Consider the following 18,049-nt stretch of genomic DNA (forward strand, 5'->3'; position numbering starts at 1 on the left):
CATTAAGTTGCTTAAGTAGCTCAGTAGCAAAGTATGATTTCCAGACAAGGTACCTCTGAATTCTACAGGTCTGCACTTTCCTTACTAAGTCACCTAGCTTTCTCTATTATTATCAATGTTTTCCCTCATGGTCATTAGGAAATCTTTTGAGGACTGGTTGTACTTAATCTAAAAAAAAAAAACAAGACATGTGTATTAGAATCACTAAGTCCGATCATTCTTGCCAAAGCAAGAGTTTCTTCCCTGAACAACAAAGAAGACCAAATGAAAGGTTAATTTGGAGAAGTTACCTGTAATGACTCTTGAAGAAAATCATTTTGACTGGATAGATTTTGTTCTGTAGATGCTGTAGAAAATAAAATCAACAGTAAACCACTGAAGGAGAAGAGTTTATGCATATCAACTGGGTGGAAACTAAAGTTTATACTTTACAGAAAAAAAAAAAAAAAAAAAAAAAGCAGTAGCTGAAAAAACTAGATCTCAAGTCCTTCATGAATTTTAGTTAGGGCTCTATAGTCTGACAGGAGATACATAATATTTTAAGGTTCAAAGGACAAAGGCAGCAGCATATCAAGGCCTCCAAAAGAACAAAAATATGGCTTTTAAAAATAACAGGTAATAGTAATCTGAAGATAAAGTCTGAGCTATCATGAATAGCAATTCATTGATACATGTTTCAAGTTTCAGAGTAAATCTTAGATAGGTCATCTGTCTCTTGAGGTTTTTTTTTACTCTTTGATCATGTATATTAATGTACTTTTCAGTTACATAATTTCAGTTTGATTTCTTCTTGTTAATGTCCATCAATTTTGCTAATTACTCTAGTTATTCCTTACTTCACCCAGGAATTGCTGTATAATCTAGTTGGTGTATACATCTTACTACAGCTGGACTATGTGTTTGATTACATCACCCTTCCCCTGAGATAAACTAGTGTAGAGCAAAAGGGGTCAAGTTTGAAGCATCAGACCAGATTAAAATGTAGTCTCCATCATTCCTTTTTCCTCAGTATACTAAATATCACTGAGGTGATTTCACTCAGTCAGGATCCAAAAGCCTCAACACTACATGAATAAAGTCGAAAGGAGTCAAGTAAGTTCTAGTCAGAATTCATTCCAAGGACATAAAATACTGCAAAAATAGCTATTGTGCATTTCCATTGACCCATATGGAGACTTTCTCCAAAATGCAAACAGGTCAGTTAAGGACACTATTATCCTAATAATAGTAATTTACCCATATATAACCGATAACATATGGATACACTTGGGATAAATTAACACATAGACACAGTTTAGCCCTTAAGATATCTAGAGTAAAATTATTCGTAAAAGAAATAATTACTAGCCCTGGTCGGTTTGGTTCAGCGGTTAGAGCGTCGGCCTGCGGTCCTGAGAGACCCGGGTTCGGTTCCCGCTAAGGGCACGTACTTCGGTTGCAGTTTGTCCCCGGCCCTGGTCGGTTGTGCGGGTGGCAGCCACTCGGTGTGTTCCTTTCACATCGATGTTTCTCTCTCTCTCTGTTCCACTCTCTCCCTCCCACTCTACCTGAACAAAAAATGGAAAAATGTCCTCGGGTGAGGATAAAAAAAAAAAAAAAAAAAAAAGAAATAATTACTAGACCTACTACTGTTTGTTTCAAGTCCTCAGAAGGATTACGTACCTACTGGGCTGCCTGCAGTAGCCGAAGGCGGCTGTGACGATGGAATTGCACTTGAAGGTGTGTCAAAATCCAGAATAGATTCCTAAAGCCAAGTGTTTAAATAATGAATAGAAACAAAGGTTATTCATTTAGGAGCTATTATCATTAAATTATTCATGATGCTGTCCATAGCTTATTAGCTATAGGAATCTAGCTAATAACTATTTCAAAAGCTTAATAACTTAAGTCTTTACAGAAGCAGAAATTAAGAGTTAAAATGAAAAACTAAAGTAATTGGCAAAATTTTAAGATTGTGTCAAGTTTCAAAACTACAATAGTAATTCTAAGGCCTACCTTAGAAAACTCCTGACTTGAGGTCTTAAACAAAGGTATTAATCCTAGTATAGACTGAACCCTCATTCTTATTATACCCAAACAATGAGAGGGTCTAATTATTTTAATCACTAAATTAGCTTTTGCTATTAAATACTTTCATGATGAGAAGATAGTCTCTTCTGCCATCTGCCTATCTGGGCTCTCCCAGAAATGTTTCCAACATTTTGAGTACTTAAGCTACACACCTGTGGTGATCATTTTAGTTCTTTTATTTATCTTCAGGTAATATGAAGGGATAAGCAATTCCCCCATTTTACAAATAAGTAGAGGGTTGGAAGCTAAATAATTTGCAATATATTCTGCAGCTGGTTAACTGGCAGAAGCAGGATTTAAACACAGACCTAATTCCAAAGCTCAAGATCTTTTTGCTACACAAGAATATCTTATTTGTCTACTTCACCCCTCAGTAATATCACACTATTCTGAAATTCTGTAAGAGTCTGTATGACACGATTTAACATTTAACTCTTGACTTAACACAAGTTCACAATCTTATACAATTGCAATATAAGCTCCTTTAAGGCAATGAATGTCTTATCATTTTCTCTACATAAGGGCACCTATGAGAATACCAAGCATAGAGTAGGTTCTTACAATCTCATTGGAAACTACTCATAATCTGTAGCAGTAATAGTATTTGAGCACTTTAAGCTTTTTACATGTTTAATTCATTTTATTACAACAAACAGGAATACAACTATTATCCTTATTTTTAGAAGAAACTGAGGCAGCGTTAAGTAACTTGCCTAAATTCTCAGAGCTAGGAAGTGGCAGAGTGAGGATTCGTACTCATTCAAAACACTAGAATCTATGCTCTTAACTCCATTATAATGCTTCAGATCAGAAGCAAGTGGCCCCAAGAACATAATTTAAGGTTTGTTCAATAATGACTCATACTTGCATAAAGTTACAGGTTCCTTGAATCTGGGTCATCAGATCCTGCAGTTTTTCTTTCCTCAATACTGGATCCTTTGGAAGTGTAGAGGAAGAACCTACAGGCTTATGCATAGGTTTAGGCACCTACGAGACAAACCCATATGTATGAAGAGTCAAATTCAAAATCAACAACCTCATTCAGGAACCTTAACCTAACATTGCATCTAAAGGAAACCAAAACACACAGCAATGCACAATTATCAGATTTATCTCAGGTAAAGAATTTCCAATTAAATGCATTTTCTAAACAATGTCATCAAATTTTAAACACTTTTTCCCCTTCAGAACGACTTTAATGGAAATCTTTCTAAAACATCCTTTGTTGTCGGTGAGGTGTTAATCCTCACCAGAGGATATTTTCCTATTGATTTTTAGATAGAGTGGAAGGGAGCTAGGGAGGAGGGAGAGAGCGAACATTGGCATGAGAAAGACACATCGGTTGGTTGCCTCCTGCATGACTCCAACCAGACTGCGGATTGAACCTGCAACCCAGGTACATGTCCTTGACTGGGAATTGAACCCCCAACCCTTCGATCCTCAGACCAAGGAACTGCTGAGCCAAACTGGCCAGGGCTAAAATATTCTCTTTTTTAAGAGAAGATCCAAAAATAACAGTATGTCCTTAATAGGAAGTTCTTTCATGTGGACATCAGTTACTGTAATGTCTTCTAGGATAAGATGCCACTGACTATAAGACACATCAATGATTTTTTTTTCTGCGAAAAAAATTACTACTACCACATTAAACATACATCCCATTTTTAAGATGTATCTTATTTCAGAAAGATTAAGATGTAAAAATGCATACATATAGCCCTGGCCGGTTTGGCTCAGCGGTTAGAGCGTCGGCCTGCGGTCCAGAGAGACCTGGGTTCAGTTCCCGCTAAGGGCATGTACCTCAGTTGCGGTTTGTCCCCAGCCCTGGTTGGGTTGTGTGGGTGGCGACCACTCGATGTGTTCCTTTCACGTCGATGTTTCTCTCTCTCTCTCTCCCTCCTACTCTATCTGAACAAAATATCAAAAAAAAAAATGTCCTGTGTGAGGATAAAAAAAAAAAATGCATACATATATACCCTAGAATTGAGGAAATACACTATTAAACTTTAATCTAAGGTAAGTATACTTTGAGGGGTTACTGGTGTTTACAAGGTGGTCAGCCCTCATGCTCAATTGCTCAGATTGCTGCACACCCTGAATCAGACCCAATGTCTGTAGTTACTTCTTACAGCTGTCAGCCTGCCTCTCCCTACCAGCACCTCTTCTCCAACTTTTAATTTATTTGGAAGTCACACGGTTAAATTGATCAAGTATCACATAATATAAGAGTTCATAGACCCTAAGAGAATAGATGAAAAGCTCTTTAAGGAGAAAAGTATGAGTGTCAGTACTTAATGTCATGGTACCTAGTCTTCTGTCTTTGAACCCCATCTTGCCCTTGACCACACTACTCATGTTCTAGATGGCGGAGACTGCACAGCAGACAGAGACAAATCCTGTGTTACACACACAAGTGTCCTCTCAGCCACTGAAAGACCTTGCAGCTTCAATGTGATGCTGTCTGTGCCATAAACGCAAATTAAATGAGTTCTGACCTTTCCAGCTAAACACCTCTGACTTTAAATTATTCAGCAAATGGCATGGTACCAATATTCTGCTATGGTAAAGACTCAGCATTGCTATACCCACTGGAATTTTAAGTTGGGTTTTTGGGTTTTTTTTGTTTTTTTTTATAGCTTTATTGAGGTATAAAACTGGGTTTTTTAATATAACTTTCTCCAAATGGTTGACATATTACAATTACTGTGTGTGATATCTGGTTAATGGAATAACACTATCAATCTTCTACAGGGTCAGGAAGAAGCTAAAATTAATATTAGCACTTGAAGAAAGAGCAAAAGGAGACAAGCTAACTCTACAATTCTCTTCCCAGGTAAAACAAAGGTAATTTGTTTATAAAATGTAATTTATTTATAAAATGTAATACTTTCATTTCCCCAAGCAAAATGCTTTTCACACTGTTAGAGGACCAAAGATTTATTAGAAGACATTTGGCTAAAATGTCACGGAAGCTCATGGAACACCAGAGATGAAGAACATTGGGAGGGTAAAAAGTTCACATTTCTTAGCCAACAGGGTGGTACCAAATTAGTACTTAAATAGTGGTACGTAAATTATAATTTAATAAAAAGGTAACACTAACTAGCATTCTATCCAAGGAATATTCTTTATAAGCCTTCTTCCTGAAATAAGCTAGCTATCATTAACAGAATGAGGCCTTATACCTGAACTAAATCTCACACTCCAAAACTTATTCGTCGCCTATAGTTTCCATCTCCTGAACATCATTATGAAACAGAAATGGAAAACTAATTCAGATTGTTCCCAAACTACTGGAATACCTGCAACCATGAACCTTCTTCAAAGAACAAAGTAACCTGAATGACTACAAGCGAGTGAAAGAGAAGCGAGAGAATACAGAAAAATTAACTTCTGTCAGAAAAAAGTCACCCGTGTGCCAGGCAGAAGATAAGTGGAACACAGTAGAACAAGCCTTCCACCCTGTGACACGCACTGACATTTCTCACATGTTCACTTGATGGGCTTGTCTCAACTATCCACTACTTTGATGTCATATCATATCATTATATTTTTGGCACTAAAACAATATTTTCTCATTGTGGAAATTTCATCTCAGGTTAGGTTCAACAGACAGAGTAGGTCTACTTCCAATTTACAAGGGAAAACAATAAATCACACATTAAAGAGTTAAGTGAAATACTGTATACATTAATTTAACATGGCTTTTGTTTTCTTTTTCTTAAAGAAAACTAAAAAGTTCTCATTACCACCACTTCTTATTTATGTCTACATTGCCAGAAGCACACTGATACAGATCAACTCACATCTTTGGGTTCTGCATTAAACTTCCCGGGCAGAAGCTGGTCATTTGGTATGAGGCTTCCTGCAGCTACCTCCCAGGACTTTGGAGAACCCCGTGATTGTGGCGTTAAAGAACGTTTTTGATTCTCAACGTCGTTTTCCCAGGATTTAGGAGTCTCTGGCTGTCCTGAATCCTGTTCTTCACACGCAGGAGCAGTCCATGGCTTGTTGATGTGCTGTTCACTCTGCAGAGAAGGTGCCCAAGACTTTGCAGTTTGCTCCTTTGGATCCTGTTCCTTCTTCTGCAGCTGAGCTGGCCAAGGCTGTGATGTCTCCTGCTTCTTCCGTTCCTCTTGAATGTATCTGGCTTTGGATTTAGGAGTTTCTTGCTTCCATTGGCCAGGAGTTAGCTTGGCTTTGGAGACATCCTGCTTCTTGGGTTCTTCCTGCAGAGTGGACCTGACCTTTGCAATCTCTTGTTTCCTCTGTTCTGAGGAAACTGCAGGCTTTGCCAGCTCATGTTGCTTAAGAGAAGACTCCCAGGACTTGAAAGATTCCTGTTTCTTCTCCTCACCATCTGGTTCAGTAAGTAGATCCCAATATTTGGGGAGATTTGGTTTTCTAGCATAATCTGCTTCCCAAGATGGCTCTTCATTCTGTTTGCTTGAATAATCTACTTCTGTTATGTAGCGTCTATTAAGAAACTAGACCAGAGAAAAAAAATGTGATGAGTCACAGAATTTATAGAAGACCTTGCCAGGAACAGAGAACCCTCTCAGTATTCCTATGTCCATTGGTCTGAACCACTGTGCTAACAGGAAACATCTGTCCTTATTCTCCTTACAGAGACTGTCCTACTTTTTTGTCCATTCCTTTTCCCTCAATTAACAAATACAGACTTTGATATTTGAAAAGTAGTAATCTATGGCTGATTGGCAAAGTCAGAATAACCTTAATAAAAGAGCCTGAATCAAGTCAATGTGGCACCACAATGGGCAGTTCTCGGCAGTCTTAGGTGGGTCAAGTTAGATTGCTACTTTTGAGGTACCCAAGTCTGTATTTCTGACTACCCACCTGACATCCTTATACATAAGGCAGAGGATAGTCCAACTACACAAAGTTACACTGTTTAACCTTAAACTTTATGTTTCCTGAATTGCCAGACTTTTCTTTATTCCCATTATATATTAATCAATACTGTGATTTTGGCTCTTCCATTCTTTTCAGCTTCTATGAATTTCAATGTCATTTCAGAAAGAACAAATACCCTCTTCTGTTACTAATCTGAATAGATTTTGGAGAGAGCAAAATTCTACCTATTTTTTAATTCTAACACAAGGGCCAAAACAACAATAAGAGCAGCTAACACAAGCAGTTATTGTGTGCCAGGCCAAAAGTACAGTCGGCCCTCATTTATCGCCGTTAATCAGTCCCAGACTCCACCGCAATAAATGAATTTCTGCGAAGTGGGATTCTTTATTTATACAGTCGTCCCTCGCCACTTCACACTTCGACTTATAAGAGACAGAAGTTAAACTGACTCCTTTAATCCTCACGATAACCACATGAGGCAGGTGTTACTATTACCCCCACCTTGTGCATGAGGAAAACAGACACAAATATCTTTCCCAAAGTAACTAAGCTAGTAAACTGCAGAGCCAGGATCTAAGCTCAAGCAGTCCAGCTCTAGGGCATAAACTCCAAATCACAACACAACTCAAAAGCTCGAAAACCAAAATCAGCAAATTACCTTTCAGTACCTTACCTCTTGTGGGTGTATCTCAAGCTGGGTAAATTCTGTACGAGATTCTGGGACAATAAAAAAAAAAAAAACACACTGAATAAATCCTAGGTAGACTGTAACTTTTCAGACTGATTACAACGAATTCGTTCTAGCAACATATTTCAGAGGAATTATAGGAAAAGGATAGTAAAATTAAGTACTGTATATTCCTAGCAGGTGTATTCTCACTATTGCTTTTGGTCAAAAGCCAACAGCTCTCCTCATGTGAGATCCTTTTCTAAAGCCAAGTTACAGTTAAAAAGTGATTTCTGATCGAAAATAAGATTACCTCCTCTTACCCACAAACACAGATTCTTTGAAGTTGGAATTACAGTTCCAGTCCCATAGGGTAAAATTAGTCATCTCAGCTTGAAATATAGCCCTGAAAGGCCTCTTCCAAGCCAGGTTAGGCTGGGAGGAGGGCAGGGCAATGAAGATAATGGAGCACTGGATTTAACATTAAGGACTAAGAGGAAGGGCTTCCAGAACCCTGCTTGGACCATCTCCTTAGAAGTGATGTTTCTTAAATAAGTCCAGCTTCAACAAACAAAAGCAAAAAGTGCCATTTACTCAAAGTATTTCTTCCCCAAGAAAAGTGGAATTTTGTAGAGTATATTTTCTTTACTAGAAACATTATATTTATTTTGGCAATTTTTTCCTGAATCAATATGTTAACCTTAGGTTATTTACAGTCTTGTTCTACTACACTACTGGATTCTACTGTAAGTTATATTTTAAACAATTTCGAATCAAATTATTCTACTAATAGTTTAACAAAGAGATTCAAACTCCCTAAGTGTCTCATTTTAACAATGTACTGTCCTCTCTTGTAACAACGTGTATGTTTCTACTAAGGACCACACTTCACAGAAGGTAAATCATGGTAATAAAAAGCCTAGAGATGTTCTGTAAACCAAAGCTTATTCAACAGTAAGTAAAGATTTCCCTGCATGTAGACACTAACAAATTAAAATAAGGCAATTATTTCACAATTTGACTCACTTTCTGTGTTAAAAATGCAACCACTATCAAGAATTTCAGAGAGCATAACAAACCTGAGTCTTTGACAGGTTCAGTCTTTAATGACTGTCTTTTCTTCTCTGATTTTACTAGCATTTCTTCCTCCAGTGATACTTCTTTTTCCTGAGCATTTCTTGGAACTGGGATACTTTCAAAATAGCCTGAGTTCAGCAATTTAGACAGTAGATCTTTCATATGTTTGACTAAGAAAGAGTGATAAGACTCAGTTAACATATAACCAAAAAGGTCATGGAAAATTATTTGGAATAGAAATCATAATATAATTTTATCCTAATGATAGTATCATTATAACATTCTTTTTAAAAAAAAATAACATTCTGCATTAGAGGGGATTCAAATAACTGGTCAGTATCATGAAAAGTAAATATGTAGTCCATCTTAAGGTTAGGCTGAACTAATATAAATTTTAAAGATCAGAATCACTTAAGTTTATCTGGGTCTCCATTTCCACTACTTGAAAAAGGACTAAAAATCAGAGATCCTTATCAAAGATTCAAATATGTTACAAAAACATTCATTATTCCCCGAGCTCAAGGAAAAGTCATTTCTCCCATCTGCTCCCAAGACATCATAACTAGCAATTACTCTAACTTTTACAATTAAGGCTTCAGAGAAGTAAACGCTCCTCAAACACAACCGTTAGAAAACCCTATCTTGGACAATCTCTAAAGGATTTTTAAACTACAAAACTCCATGATTAAGACTTAACTCTTGAGTTACGCTTTATGTCACTCCTAGTACATTACCCTTTGATGATCAAGAAAAATCTTAAAATCATGTTAAAGTCACTGCACCATAAATAGGTCTAAAGTCTATTTCATTTTTAATAGCCACTAAAAATGTAAGTCCCAAACTAAGCAGAGTTCCCATACTTGATTTGGGTCTATTATTCCTTTCATAGGAGTACTATCACATAGATTTTTGTCTTTTTTTAAATGAAAATCAACAATGAGATATAATTTACAAACAACAAAATTCACCCTTTTTTTTTAATCCTCACCTGAGGATATTTTTCCATTTATCTTCAGATAGAGTGGGGCAGACAGGAGAGGGAGAGAGAACGCATGAAACATCGACTGGTTGCCTCCCGCACGACCCGATCAGGGCTGGGGACAAACCAAAACCGAGGTACATGCCCCAACCGGAAACCATCGACTCTTTGGTCCGTGGGCCGATGCTCTAACTGCTGAGCCAAACCAGCCAAGGCCAAAATTCACCCATTTTAAGTGTAATGTATAATCATGTTACTTCCACCAGAACAATGATACAGAATATTTTCATCATTTCAAAAAGTTCCTTCATGTCCCTTCTGTAATCAATCTCCTCCCCAAACTCCCTGGCAACCACAGACCTGCTATCATTCTAGTTATGTTTTTCTAGAATTTCATATAAATAGAATCATACAATATGTACTCATTTTTTGTCTGGCTTCTTTCACTCAGCATCATTATTTTGAGATTCACTCATGTTACTGCATGTACAAATACTTCATTCCTTTTTTTATTGCTGACTAGATTTTACTGTACAGATATATCACATTTTGTTTATCAGTTATCAATTGATGTACATCTGGGTGTGTTCAGTTTAGAGCTATTATTAATAAAGCTGGTATGAACATTCATGTACAAATACTGATACAAACATATGTTTTTAGTTCTCTTGGGTACTAGAAATATTACTGCTTGGTTATATAAATATGTATACACTTAATTTTATTAAAAATCTGCCAAACTTGACCAATTGATGTTTTCTCTCATTGATGTTTCTATCTTCTCCCTCTCCCTTCCTCTCTAAAAAAAAAAAAAAATCAATCAAGAAAAAAATTTGTTTTCATTTGTCAAACTACTTTCCAAAGTATTTGTATCGTTTTGCATTCTAACCAAGAAATAAATGTCTGTGGTTGAAACTTGAAAGGACTTAAAAATGTTAAGAGAGCTATACATACTTAGAGGACTTTTAAAAAGGAAGCAGTCACTATTAGCAAAATGTCTACTAGCTTCGAATGAGTTTTCATTATCCTGAGCTAGTATACAAAACTATGTACTTCATGTCTGACCATTTGTACTTGGGCATTGAGCCAAAATCTATTTAGGAAGCCAAAGGAACTCTTTCTCTTCAGCTCATTTCCAGATCAATAGACAACAATGCTTCAATAGACTATGTAGCCAAACCATTGGTATTTTCTTAGGCAGATCTGGTAGATAAGCCGATATTAACAATGTGTGGTTTTAAGATTCTTAAATAGAACAAGTACAACTATGCATAACAGAGAATTGAACCCCCAAATGGTCAAGCTAGTGTTAGTACTAAAACTTAGCTCTTGCTCCCAAATCATAGTTACTTTCCACTTCAAAACTCTCCCTAGCTTCTGTTTTAATGAGTACAGTAATACAATGGCTGCTTTTAACAGAATTAAACAAAGAGATCAAACATGTTCAGTTCCGATGGAATGACAGTTTCTGCCCTCAATACCATTCTAAACTTCTGGACATACAGTTTAGTATTCACTGCATAAATCCAGCAGAGAAAACTCACATGTTGTTCCAACCACTGCTTTCTCACTACCTTCCAAAAGGTCCCAAAAGTACAAGGATGACTGCTCCATCTGGTCTTCAACACTGATAAGGAAAAACAGCAGCAGAACACAGTGACTTTATATACATTTATACATATCAATATATTGTGAAGCAGTACAATTTACACAATTAACCCATAAACAGTCAAGACATTCTATGTGAATTTTGTATTTACATGCTTTGAAAATAGAAAATTGAAACTTTATATAAGATGACTAACTGACCATTTATGAATTTCAACTGTAAGCATTTTTCCTCAAAACAACCAAAATAAAGATTTTTACCAAATACAGCTATTAAGAAATAAACCAATGTCACTCATAGCACTCATTATCAAGCCTATGTCCTAAATGAAAGAACTGTGGAATGAAAATATTAACAGTTTCATTTAACTTTAAAGAGAACAGCTTATTTTTCAAATTATGTTCACTTACATTTCACATATTAAAGTAAGCTACAATTCCTGAATCCAACAAAGTGAAGTAGGAGAAGACACCAAATAGGTAATGATGATGGAATAGACTATCAGAATGGGAATAAAAACATATATATGTGGCTGTCTATAGGTAATTAAGAGTTTTATTAGGTTTCTTCCTGATGCAAGGCTGATTTCTAGTAACAGTTGAAATCTAACTCTGCTTTCGCATAGCTAACAGACACAACATTGAAATAACCTATATCTAACAAAGCAAAAGCATAGAGAGCTGTTCATTAGCTAATTTAGTCCACCAAAGCAAGAATAGAAAATGGCCCTGGCCGGTTTGGCTCAGCGGTTAGAGCGTTGGCCTGCGGTCTGGAGAGACCCGGGTTCGGTTCCCGCTAAGGGCACGTGCCTCGGTTGCAGTTTGTCCCCGGCCCTGGTTGGGTCGTGTGGGTGGCGACCACTCGATGTGTCCCTTTCACATCGATGTTTCTCTCTCTTTTTCTCTCTCCCTCCCACTCTATCTGAACAAAATATCAAAAAATGTCCTCGGGCCCTGGCCAGTTTGGCTCAGCGGTTAGAGCGTCGGCCTGCGGTCCGGAGAGACCCGGGTTCGGTTCCCGCTAAGGGCACATACCTCAGATGCAGTTTGTCCCCGGCCCTGGTTGGTCGTGCGGGTGGCAGCCACTTGATGTGTCTCTTTCACGTCAATGTTTCTGTCTCTCTCTCCCTTCCTCTCTCTCCCTCCCACTCTATCTGTACAAAAAATGGAAAAATATCCTCGGGTGAGGATAAAAAAAAAAAAAAAATGTCCTCAGGTGAGGATAAAAAAATAATAATAATTTTTTAAAAAATGAATAGAAAATGGATAACAGTGGGGGGAGAGAGGGTTGAGTAGCCTCAATTTGCTAGGTTTTGTATTTTAAATTATCAGGTTTGTTTCTCAGTATTTATTCATAGCACAAGAATACCAAATAATTCTCACTTTAAATATGTTTTTTTAAATATGTTTTTACTGATTATTTTTTAGTTTTTAGAGAGAGAAAGGGAGAAGGAGATAGAAATTTGTGCAAGAAAATCATAGATCGGCTGCCTCCTGCACGCCCCCTCCTGGGGATCAAGCCTGCAACCTGGGCATGTGCCCTGACCAGGAATCAAACCGGGACCTCTCGGTTCATGGGATGACACTCAATCCACTGGGCCACACTGGCCAGGCTCACTTTAAAATTTTAATGATAAATTAAATTTACCAAATTAAATTTTATTTACCTCCACTTAAAGTACAGCAATAAAAAGGCTAAGACTCTCAGGTAATACCAACAGCATGAGATAATTACCAAAATAAATTTTAAGAACATACATAATTAATATTATGGTTAATACTTGCATAAGGTTAAAACTTGATGATCAGATATTATTTATTTATTTATTTTTTTATTTCACGTTTCAAAGATCAAATTTATTTCTAATTTTTATTACTGCATATCTGGTCACATATATTATTGCAAAGTAAAATTATAACATTATTTCACATTTTCTTCTGTCTTCTCTTAAAGTGCACTGATGTTTAATATTGGGACTTCCGAGGATAAAAATCTGGTTATCTGGAATAATAAAATGTGCGATAATAAAATTGGGCAACTGAAATTCTATTTAAGTTTTGAAATTAAAGTTTTACTGCCATTTGTAACACACACACAACCAAAAGAGAAAGCACATTACTCTGAAAGCAACACAATCATTAGCTCTAAAAATATTCACTTGAAGAAGAAAGTCACATAAATGTTGACTGCTGTTCTACCTTTGTTCTAAGTGTTCCAAATTTTTCATAAATATAATCCTATGATTATGAAATCATTCTTATGCAAATTTATATGTTAAGTCAATTAGCAGTCAAGTTTATAAAAGAAGACTGGTTTTTTGGGGTTTTTTTAATGCTTTTATTGATTTTTAGACAGAGAGGAAGGGAGCGAGAGAGATAGAAACATCGATGATAGACATCGATTGGCTGCCTCCTGCACGCCCCCTACTGGGGATTGAGCCCCAAACCTGGGCATGTGCCCTAACTGGGAATTGAAGCGGGACCTCTCAGTTCATGGGACAATGCTCAATCCACTGAGCCACACTGGCCTGGCAAGACTGTGGGTTTTTAAAGTGTGTATATAATGTTATAATTGATGTTGTATTTATTCCTATCACCTATTCATTATGTCAGTTTTATTTTTAAAGCACTCATAGAAAAGTACTGACAGAACAGACTTTGCTAGTTGTGTGACCAAACAGGGTCTGCCTGTGTGCATTGCTGAGAAGCATGTATTACCTTCCTACCTAGCATTCACTCAGTCTTTCTGTACAAATATATTAAAGTACTTTGTTGATAATTAGAATTTAAAAGTGTTAATGGCAAAATGAAGCCAAATGCCGACTCCAAGTAGCAAGAATATAGGACACATTTAAATTTTTTGATTTTTAAAGGTTAATTTTTTTTTTGTTTGTTTGTTTTTTTTTATCCTCACCGGAGGACATTTTTCCATTTTTTGTTCAGGTAGAGTGGGAGGGAGAGAGAGGAACAGAGAGAGAGAGAGAGAAACATCGATGCGAAAGGGACACATCGAGTGGCTGCCACCCGCACAACCGACCAGGGCCGGGGACAAACTGCAACCGAGGTACATGCCCTTAGCGGGAACCAAACCCGGGTCTCTCAGGACCGCAGGCGGATGCTCTAACCGCTGAGCCAAACCGGCCAGGGCAAAGGTTAATTTTTTTTTAATTAATTTATTTATTTATTTATTTTTGTTACAGATGTTTCTCCTTTTTTACCCCATTGACACCCTCCTCCCCATCCCCCCTCCGCCCCGCCCCCGGCTTTGTTGTCCATGTCCATTGATTATGCATACATGCATGTAAGTTCTGTGGTTTATCTCTTCCCTCCCCCACTACCCCATCCCCGGCTTTGTTGTCCATGTCCATTGGTTATGCATACATGCATATAAGTTCTGTGGTTTATCTCTTCCTAACCCCCCACCCTCTCTTCTGAGGGATGTCAGTCTGTGCCCTACTTCCATGTTTCTGGGTCTACCATATTCCTCAGACTGTTATGTTCATTATATTCCGTATATAAGTGAGATCATGTGGTATTTGTCTTTCTCTGCTGGGCTTGTTTCACTTAGGATAATACTTTCCAGGTTCCTCCATGTCGTCTCAAAGGGTAAGAGATCTTTCTTTCTTACAGCTGCATAGTACTCCATTGTGTATATGTACAACTGCTTTTTTATCCATTCGTCTACTGATAGACACTTGGGCTGTTTCCAGATCTTAGCCATTGTAAATAGTGCTGCTATGAACATGGGGGTACATATATTCTTCCTGATTGGTGTTTCAGGCTTCTTAGGTTATATTCCTAGAAGCAGGATCACTGGGTCAAATGGCAATTAAATTTTGAATTTTTTGAGGTAACACCATAATGTTTTCCATAGTGGCTGCACCAGTCTGCATTCCCACCAGCAGTGTACTAGAGTCCCCTTTTGTCCACACCCTCGCCAACACTAGTTTGATGATTTGTTGATGGCAGCCATTCTGACAGGTGTGAGGTAATACCTCATTGTTGTTTTAATTTGCATCTCTCTGATGATTAGTGATGTTGAGCATTTCTTCATATGTCTCTTGGCCATTTGTATGTCCTGTTTGGAGAGCTGTCTATTCAGCTCCTCTGGCCATTTTTTAATTGGGTTCTTTGTCTTCCTTTTGTTGAGTTGTATGAGCACTCTATATATATTGAAAATTAACCCCTTATCTGATATATCATTGGCAATGATGTTCTCCCATACAGTGGGTTGCCTTTCCATTTTAATGATTGTTTCTTTTCCAGTGCAGAAGCTTTTTAGTTTGATGTAGTCCCATGTGTTCATTTTTTCCTTTGTTTCTGTTGCCTTAGGTGATGTATCAGTGAAAATTCTGCTACGTATGATGTCTGAAATTTGGTTGCCTACATTTTCTTCTAGAATTTTTATGGATTCACGGGTCACATTTAAGTCTTTTATCCATTTTGAGTTTATTTTTGTGTATGGTGTAAGTTGACGGTCTAATTTCATTTTTTTGCAGGTAGCTGTCCAATTTTCCCAACACCATTTATTAAAGAGGCTGTCTTTACTCCACTGTATGCTCTTGCCACCTTAGTCAAATATTAATTGAGCATATTGCCTTGGGTCCATTTCTGGGTTCTCTGTTCTGTTTCACTGGTCTATATACCTGTTCTTGTGCCAGTACCAGGCTGTTTTGATTACAGTCACATTGTAGTATAACCTGATATCTGGTATTGTGATACCACTACTTTGTCCTTCTTTTACAAAATTGCTGTGGCTATTCGGGGACTTTTTTGGTTCCATATGAACTTTTAAGTATTTGTTCTAGTTCTGTGAAATATGTCATTGGTATTTTGATGGGGATTGCACTGAATCTATAGATGGCTTTGGGTAGTATGGACATTTTAATGATGTTAATTCTTCCAATCCATGAACAAGGTATGTGCTTCCACTTTTTTATATCTTCCTCTATTTCTTTTTTCAATGACCTCTAGTTTTCTGCAAATAGGTCCTTTACTTCTTTGGTTAAGTTTATTTCTAGGCATCTTAATTTTTTTGCCACGATGGTAAATGGGATTGTTTTTGGTTTTTTTTCAGTTTCTCTTTCTGTGAGTTCATCATTGGTGTATAAGAATGCCATCGAGCCCTGGCCAGTTTAGCTCAGCGGTTAGAGCATCGGCCTGCGGTCTGGAAAGACCCGGGTTGGGTTCCTGCTAAGGGCATGTACCTTGGATGCAGTTTGTCACTGGCCCTGGTTGGGTCATGTGGGTGGCAACCACTCAATGTGTCCCTTTCACCTCGATGTTTCTCTCTCTGTCTCTTCCTCTCTCTCCCTCCCACTCTACTTGAACAAAAAATGAAAAAAAAAAAAAGAATGCCATCGATTCCTTGACATTAATTTTGTATCCTGCTACTTTGCCAAATTCATTTATTAAGTCTAGTAGATTTTTGATGGAGTCGTTAGGGTTTTCTATGTATAATATTATGTCATCTGCAAATAATGACAGTTTCACTTCCTCCTTTCCAATTTGGATCCCTTTTATTTTTTCCTCATGTCTGATTGCTGTGGCTAAGACTTCCAGTACTATGTTAAATAAGAGTGGCGAAAGTGGACATCCCTGTCTTGTTCCTGTTCTTTTTTTTTTTTTTTTATCCTCATTCGAGGACACTTTTCCATTTTTTGCACAGAGTGGGAGGGAGAGAGAGGAAGAGAGAGAGAGGGAAACATCGATGTGAAAGGGACACATTGAGTGGCTGCCACCCGCACGACCAACCAGGGCCAGGGACAAACCGCAACCAAGGTACATGCCCTTAGCGGGAACCGAACCCGGGTCTCTCCGGACCACAGGCGGACGCTCTAACCGCTGAGCCAAACCGGCCAGGGCTTGTTCCTGTTCTTAATGGAAATGTTTTTAGTTTCTGCCCATTGAGTATGATGTTGGCTGTAGGTCTTTCATATATGGCCTTTATTATGTCGAGATATGATCCTCTATTCCCACATTGCTGAGCATTTTTATCAGAAATGGATGCTGGATTTTGTCAAATGCTTTTTCAGCATCTATTGATATGATCACATGGTTTTTATTCTTCATTTTGTTTATGTGGTGTATCACATTTACTGATTTGCGAATATTGTACCAGCCTTGCATCCCTGGAATGAATCCCACTTGGTCACAGTGAATAATTTTTTTGATGTATTGCTGGATCCGATTTGCTCATATTTTGTTCAGGATTTTGGTGTCTATGTTCATCAGGGATATTGGCCTGTCTGTAGTTTTCTTTCTTTGTAGTGTCTTTTTCTGGTTGTGGAATTAGAATTATGCTGGTCTCATAAAACGAGTTTGGAAGTCTTCCTTCTTCTTGAATTTTTTGAAATAGTTTGAGGAGAATGGGTGTTAGTTTATTTTTGAATGTTCGGTAAAACTCCCCCGTGAAGCCATCTGGGCCTGGGCTTGTGTTTGCTGGGAGAGTCTTGATTAGCTCTTCAATTTCCTTAGTTGTTATTGGTCTGTTCAAGTTTTCTATCTCTTCTGGTCCAGTTTTGGGAGACTGTGTTTCTAGAAATTTGTCTGTTTCGCTTAGATTGTCGAATTTGTTGCCATATAGTTGTTCATAGTAGCTGTTAACGATCTTTTGTATTTCTGTGGTGTCAGTTGTTACTTTTCCTCTTTCATTTCTGATTTTGTGTATTTGGGTTCTCTCTGTTTCTTGGTGAGTCTAGCTAAGGGTCCATCAATCTTGTTTATCTTTTCAAAAGACCAGTTCTTTGTTTCATCAATCCTTTGAATTGTTT

The 18,049-nt window shown here is 37.6% G+C and overlaps 1 protein-coding gene across 5 annotated transcripts in view; it reads right to left on the minus strand.

The window, feature by feature from the left end:
• CAPRIN2 (caprin family member 2) overlaps positions 1–18,049 on the minus strand; it is a 58,561-nt gene that overhangs the window by 15,784 nt on the left and 24,728 nt on the right. For all 5 annotated transcript variants that reach the window (XM_036253161.1, XM_036253158.1, XM_036253159.1 and 2 more), the window contains exons 6-12: positions 11,213–11,295; positions 8,692–8,859; positions 7,619–7,662; positions 5,877–6,557; positions 2,935–3,057; positions 1,663–1,744; positions 291–346 (exon numbers count right to left, since the gene is read on the minus strand). In XM_036253161.1, the coding sequence (XP_036109054.1) occupies positions 291–346; positions 1,663–1,744; positions 2,935–3,057; positions 5,877–6,557; positions 7,619–7,662; positions 8,692–8,859; positions 11,213–11,295 (1,237 nt within the window). The remainder of the gene's footprint in view (positions 1–290; positions 347–1,662; positions 1,745–2,934; positions 3,058–5,876; positions 6,558–7,618; positions 7,663–8,691; positions 8,860–11,212; positions 11,296–18,049) is intronic.

This window comes from Molossus molossus, unplaced genomic scaffold (assembly GCF_014108415.1).
Source record: "Molossus molossus isolate mMolMol1 unplaced genomic scaffold, mMolMol1.p scaffold_m16_p_10, whole genome shotgun sequence".
Classification (NCBI taxonomy): Eukaryota; Metazoa; Chordata; class Mammalia; order Chiroptera; family Molossidae; genus Molossus; species Molossus molossus.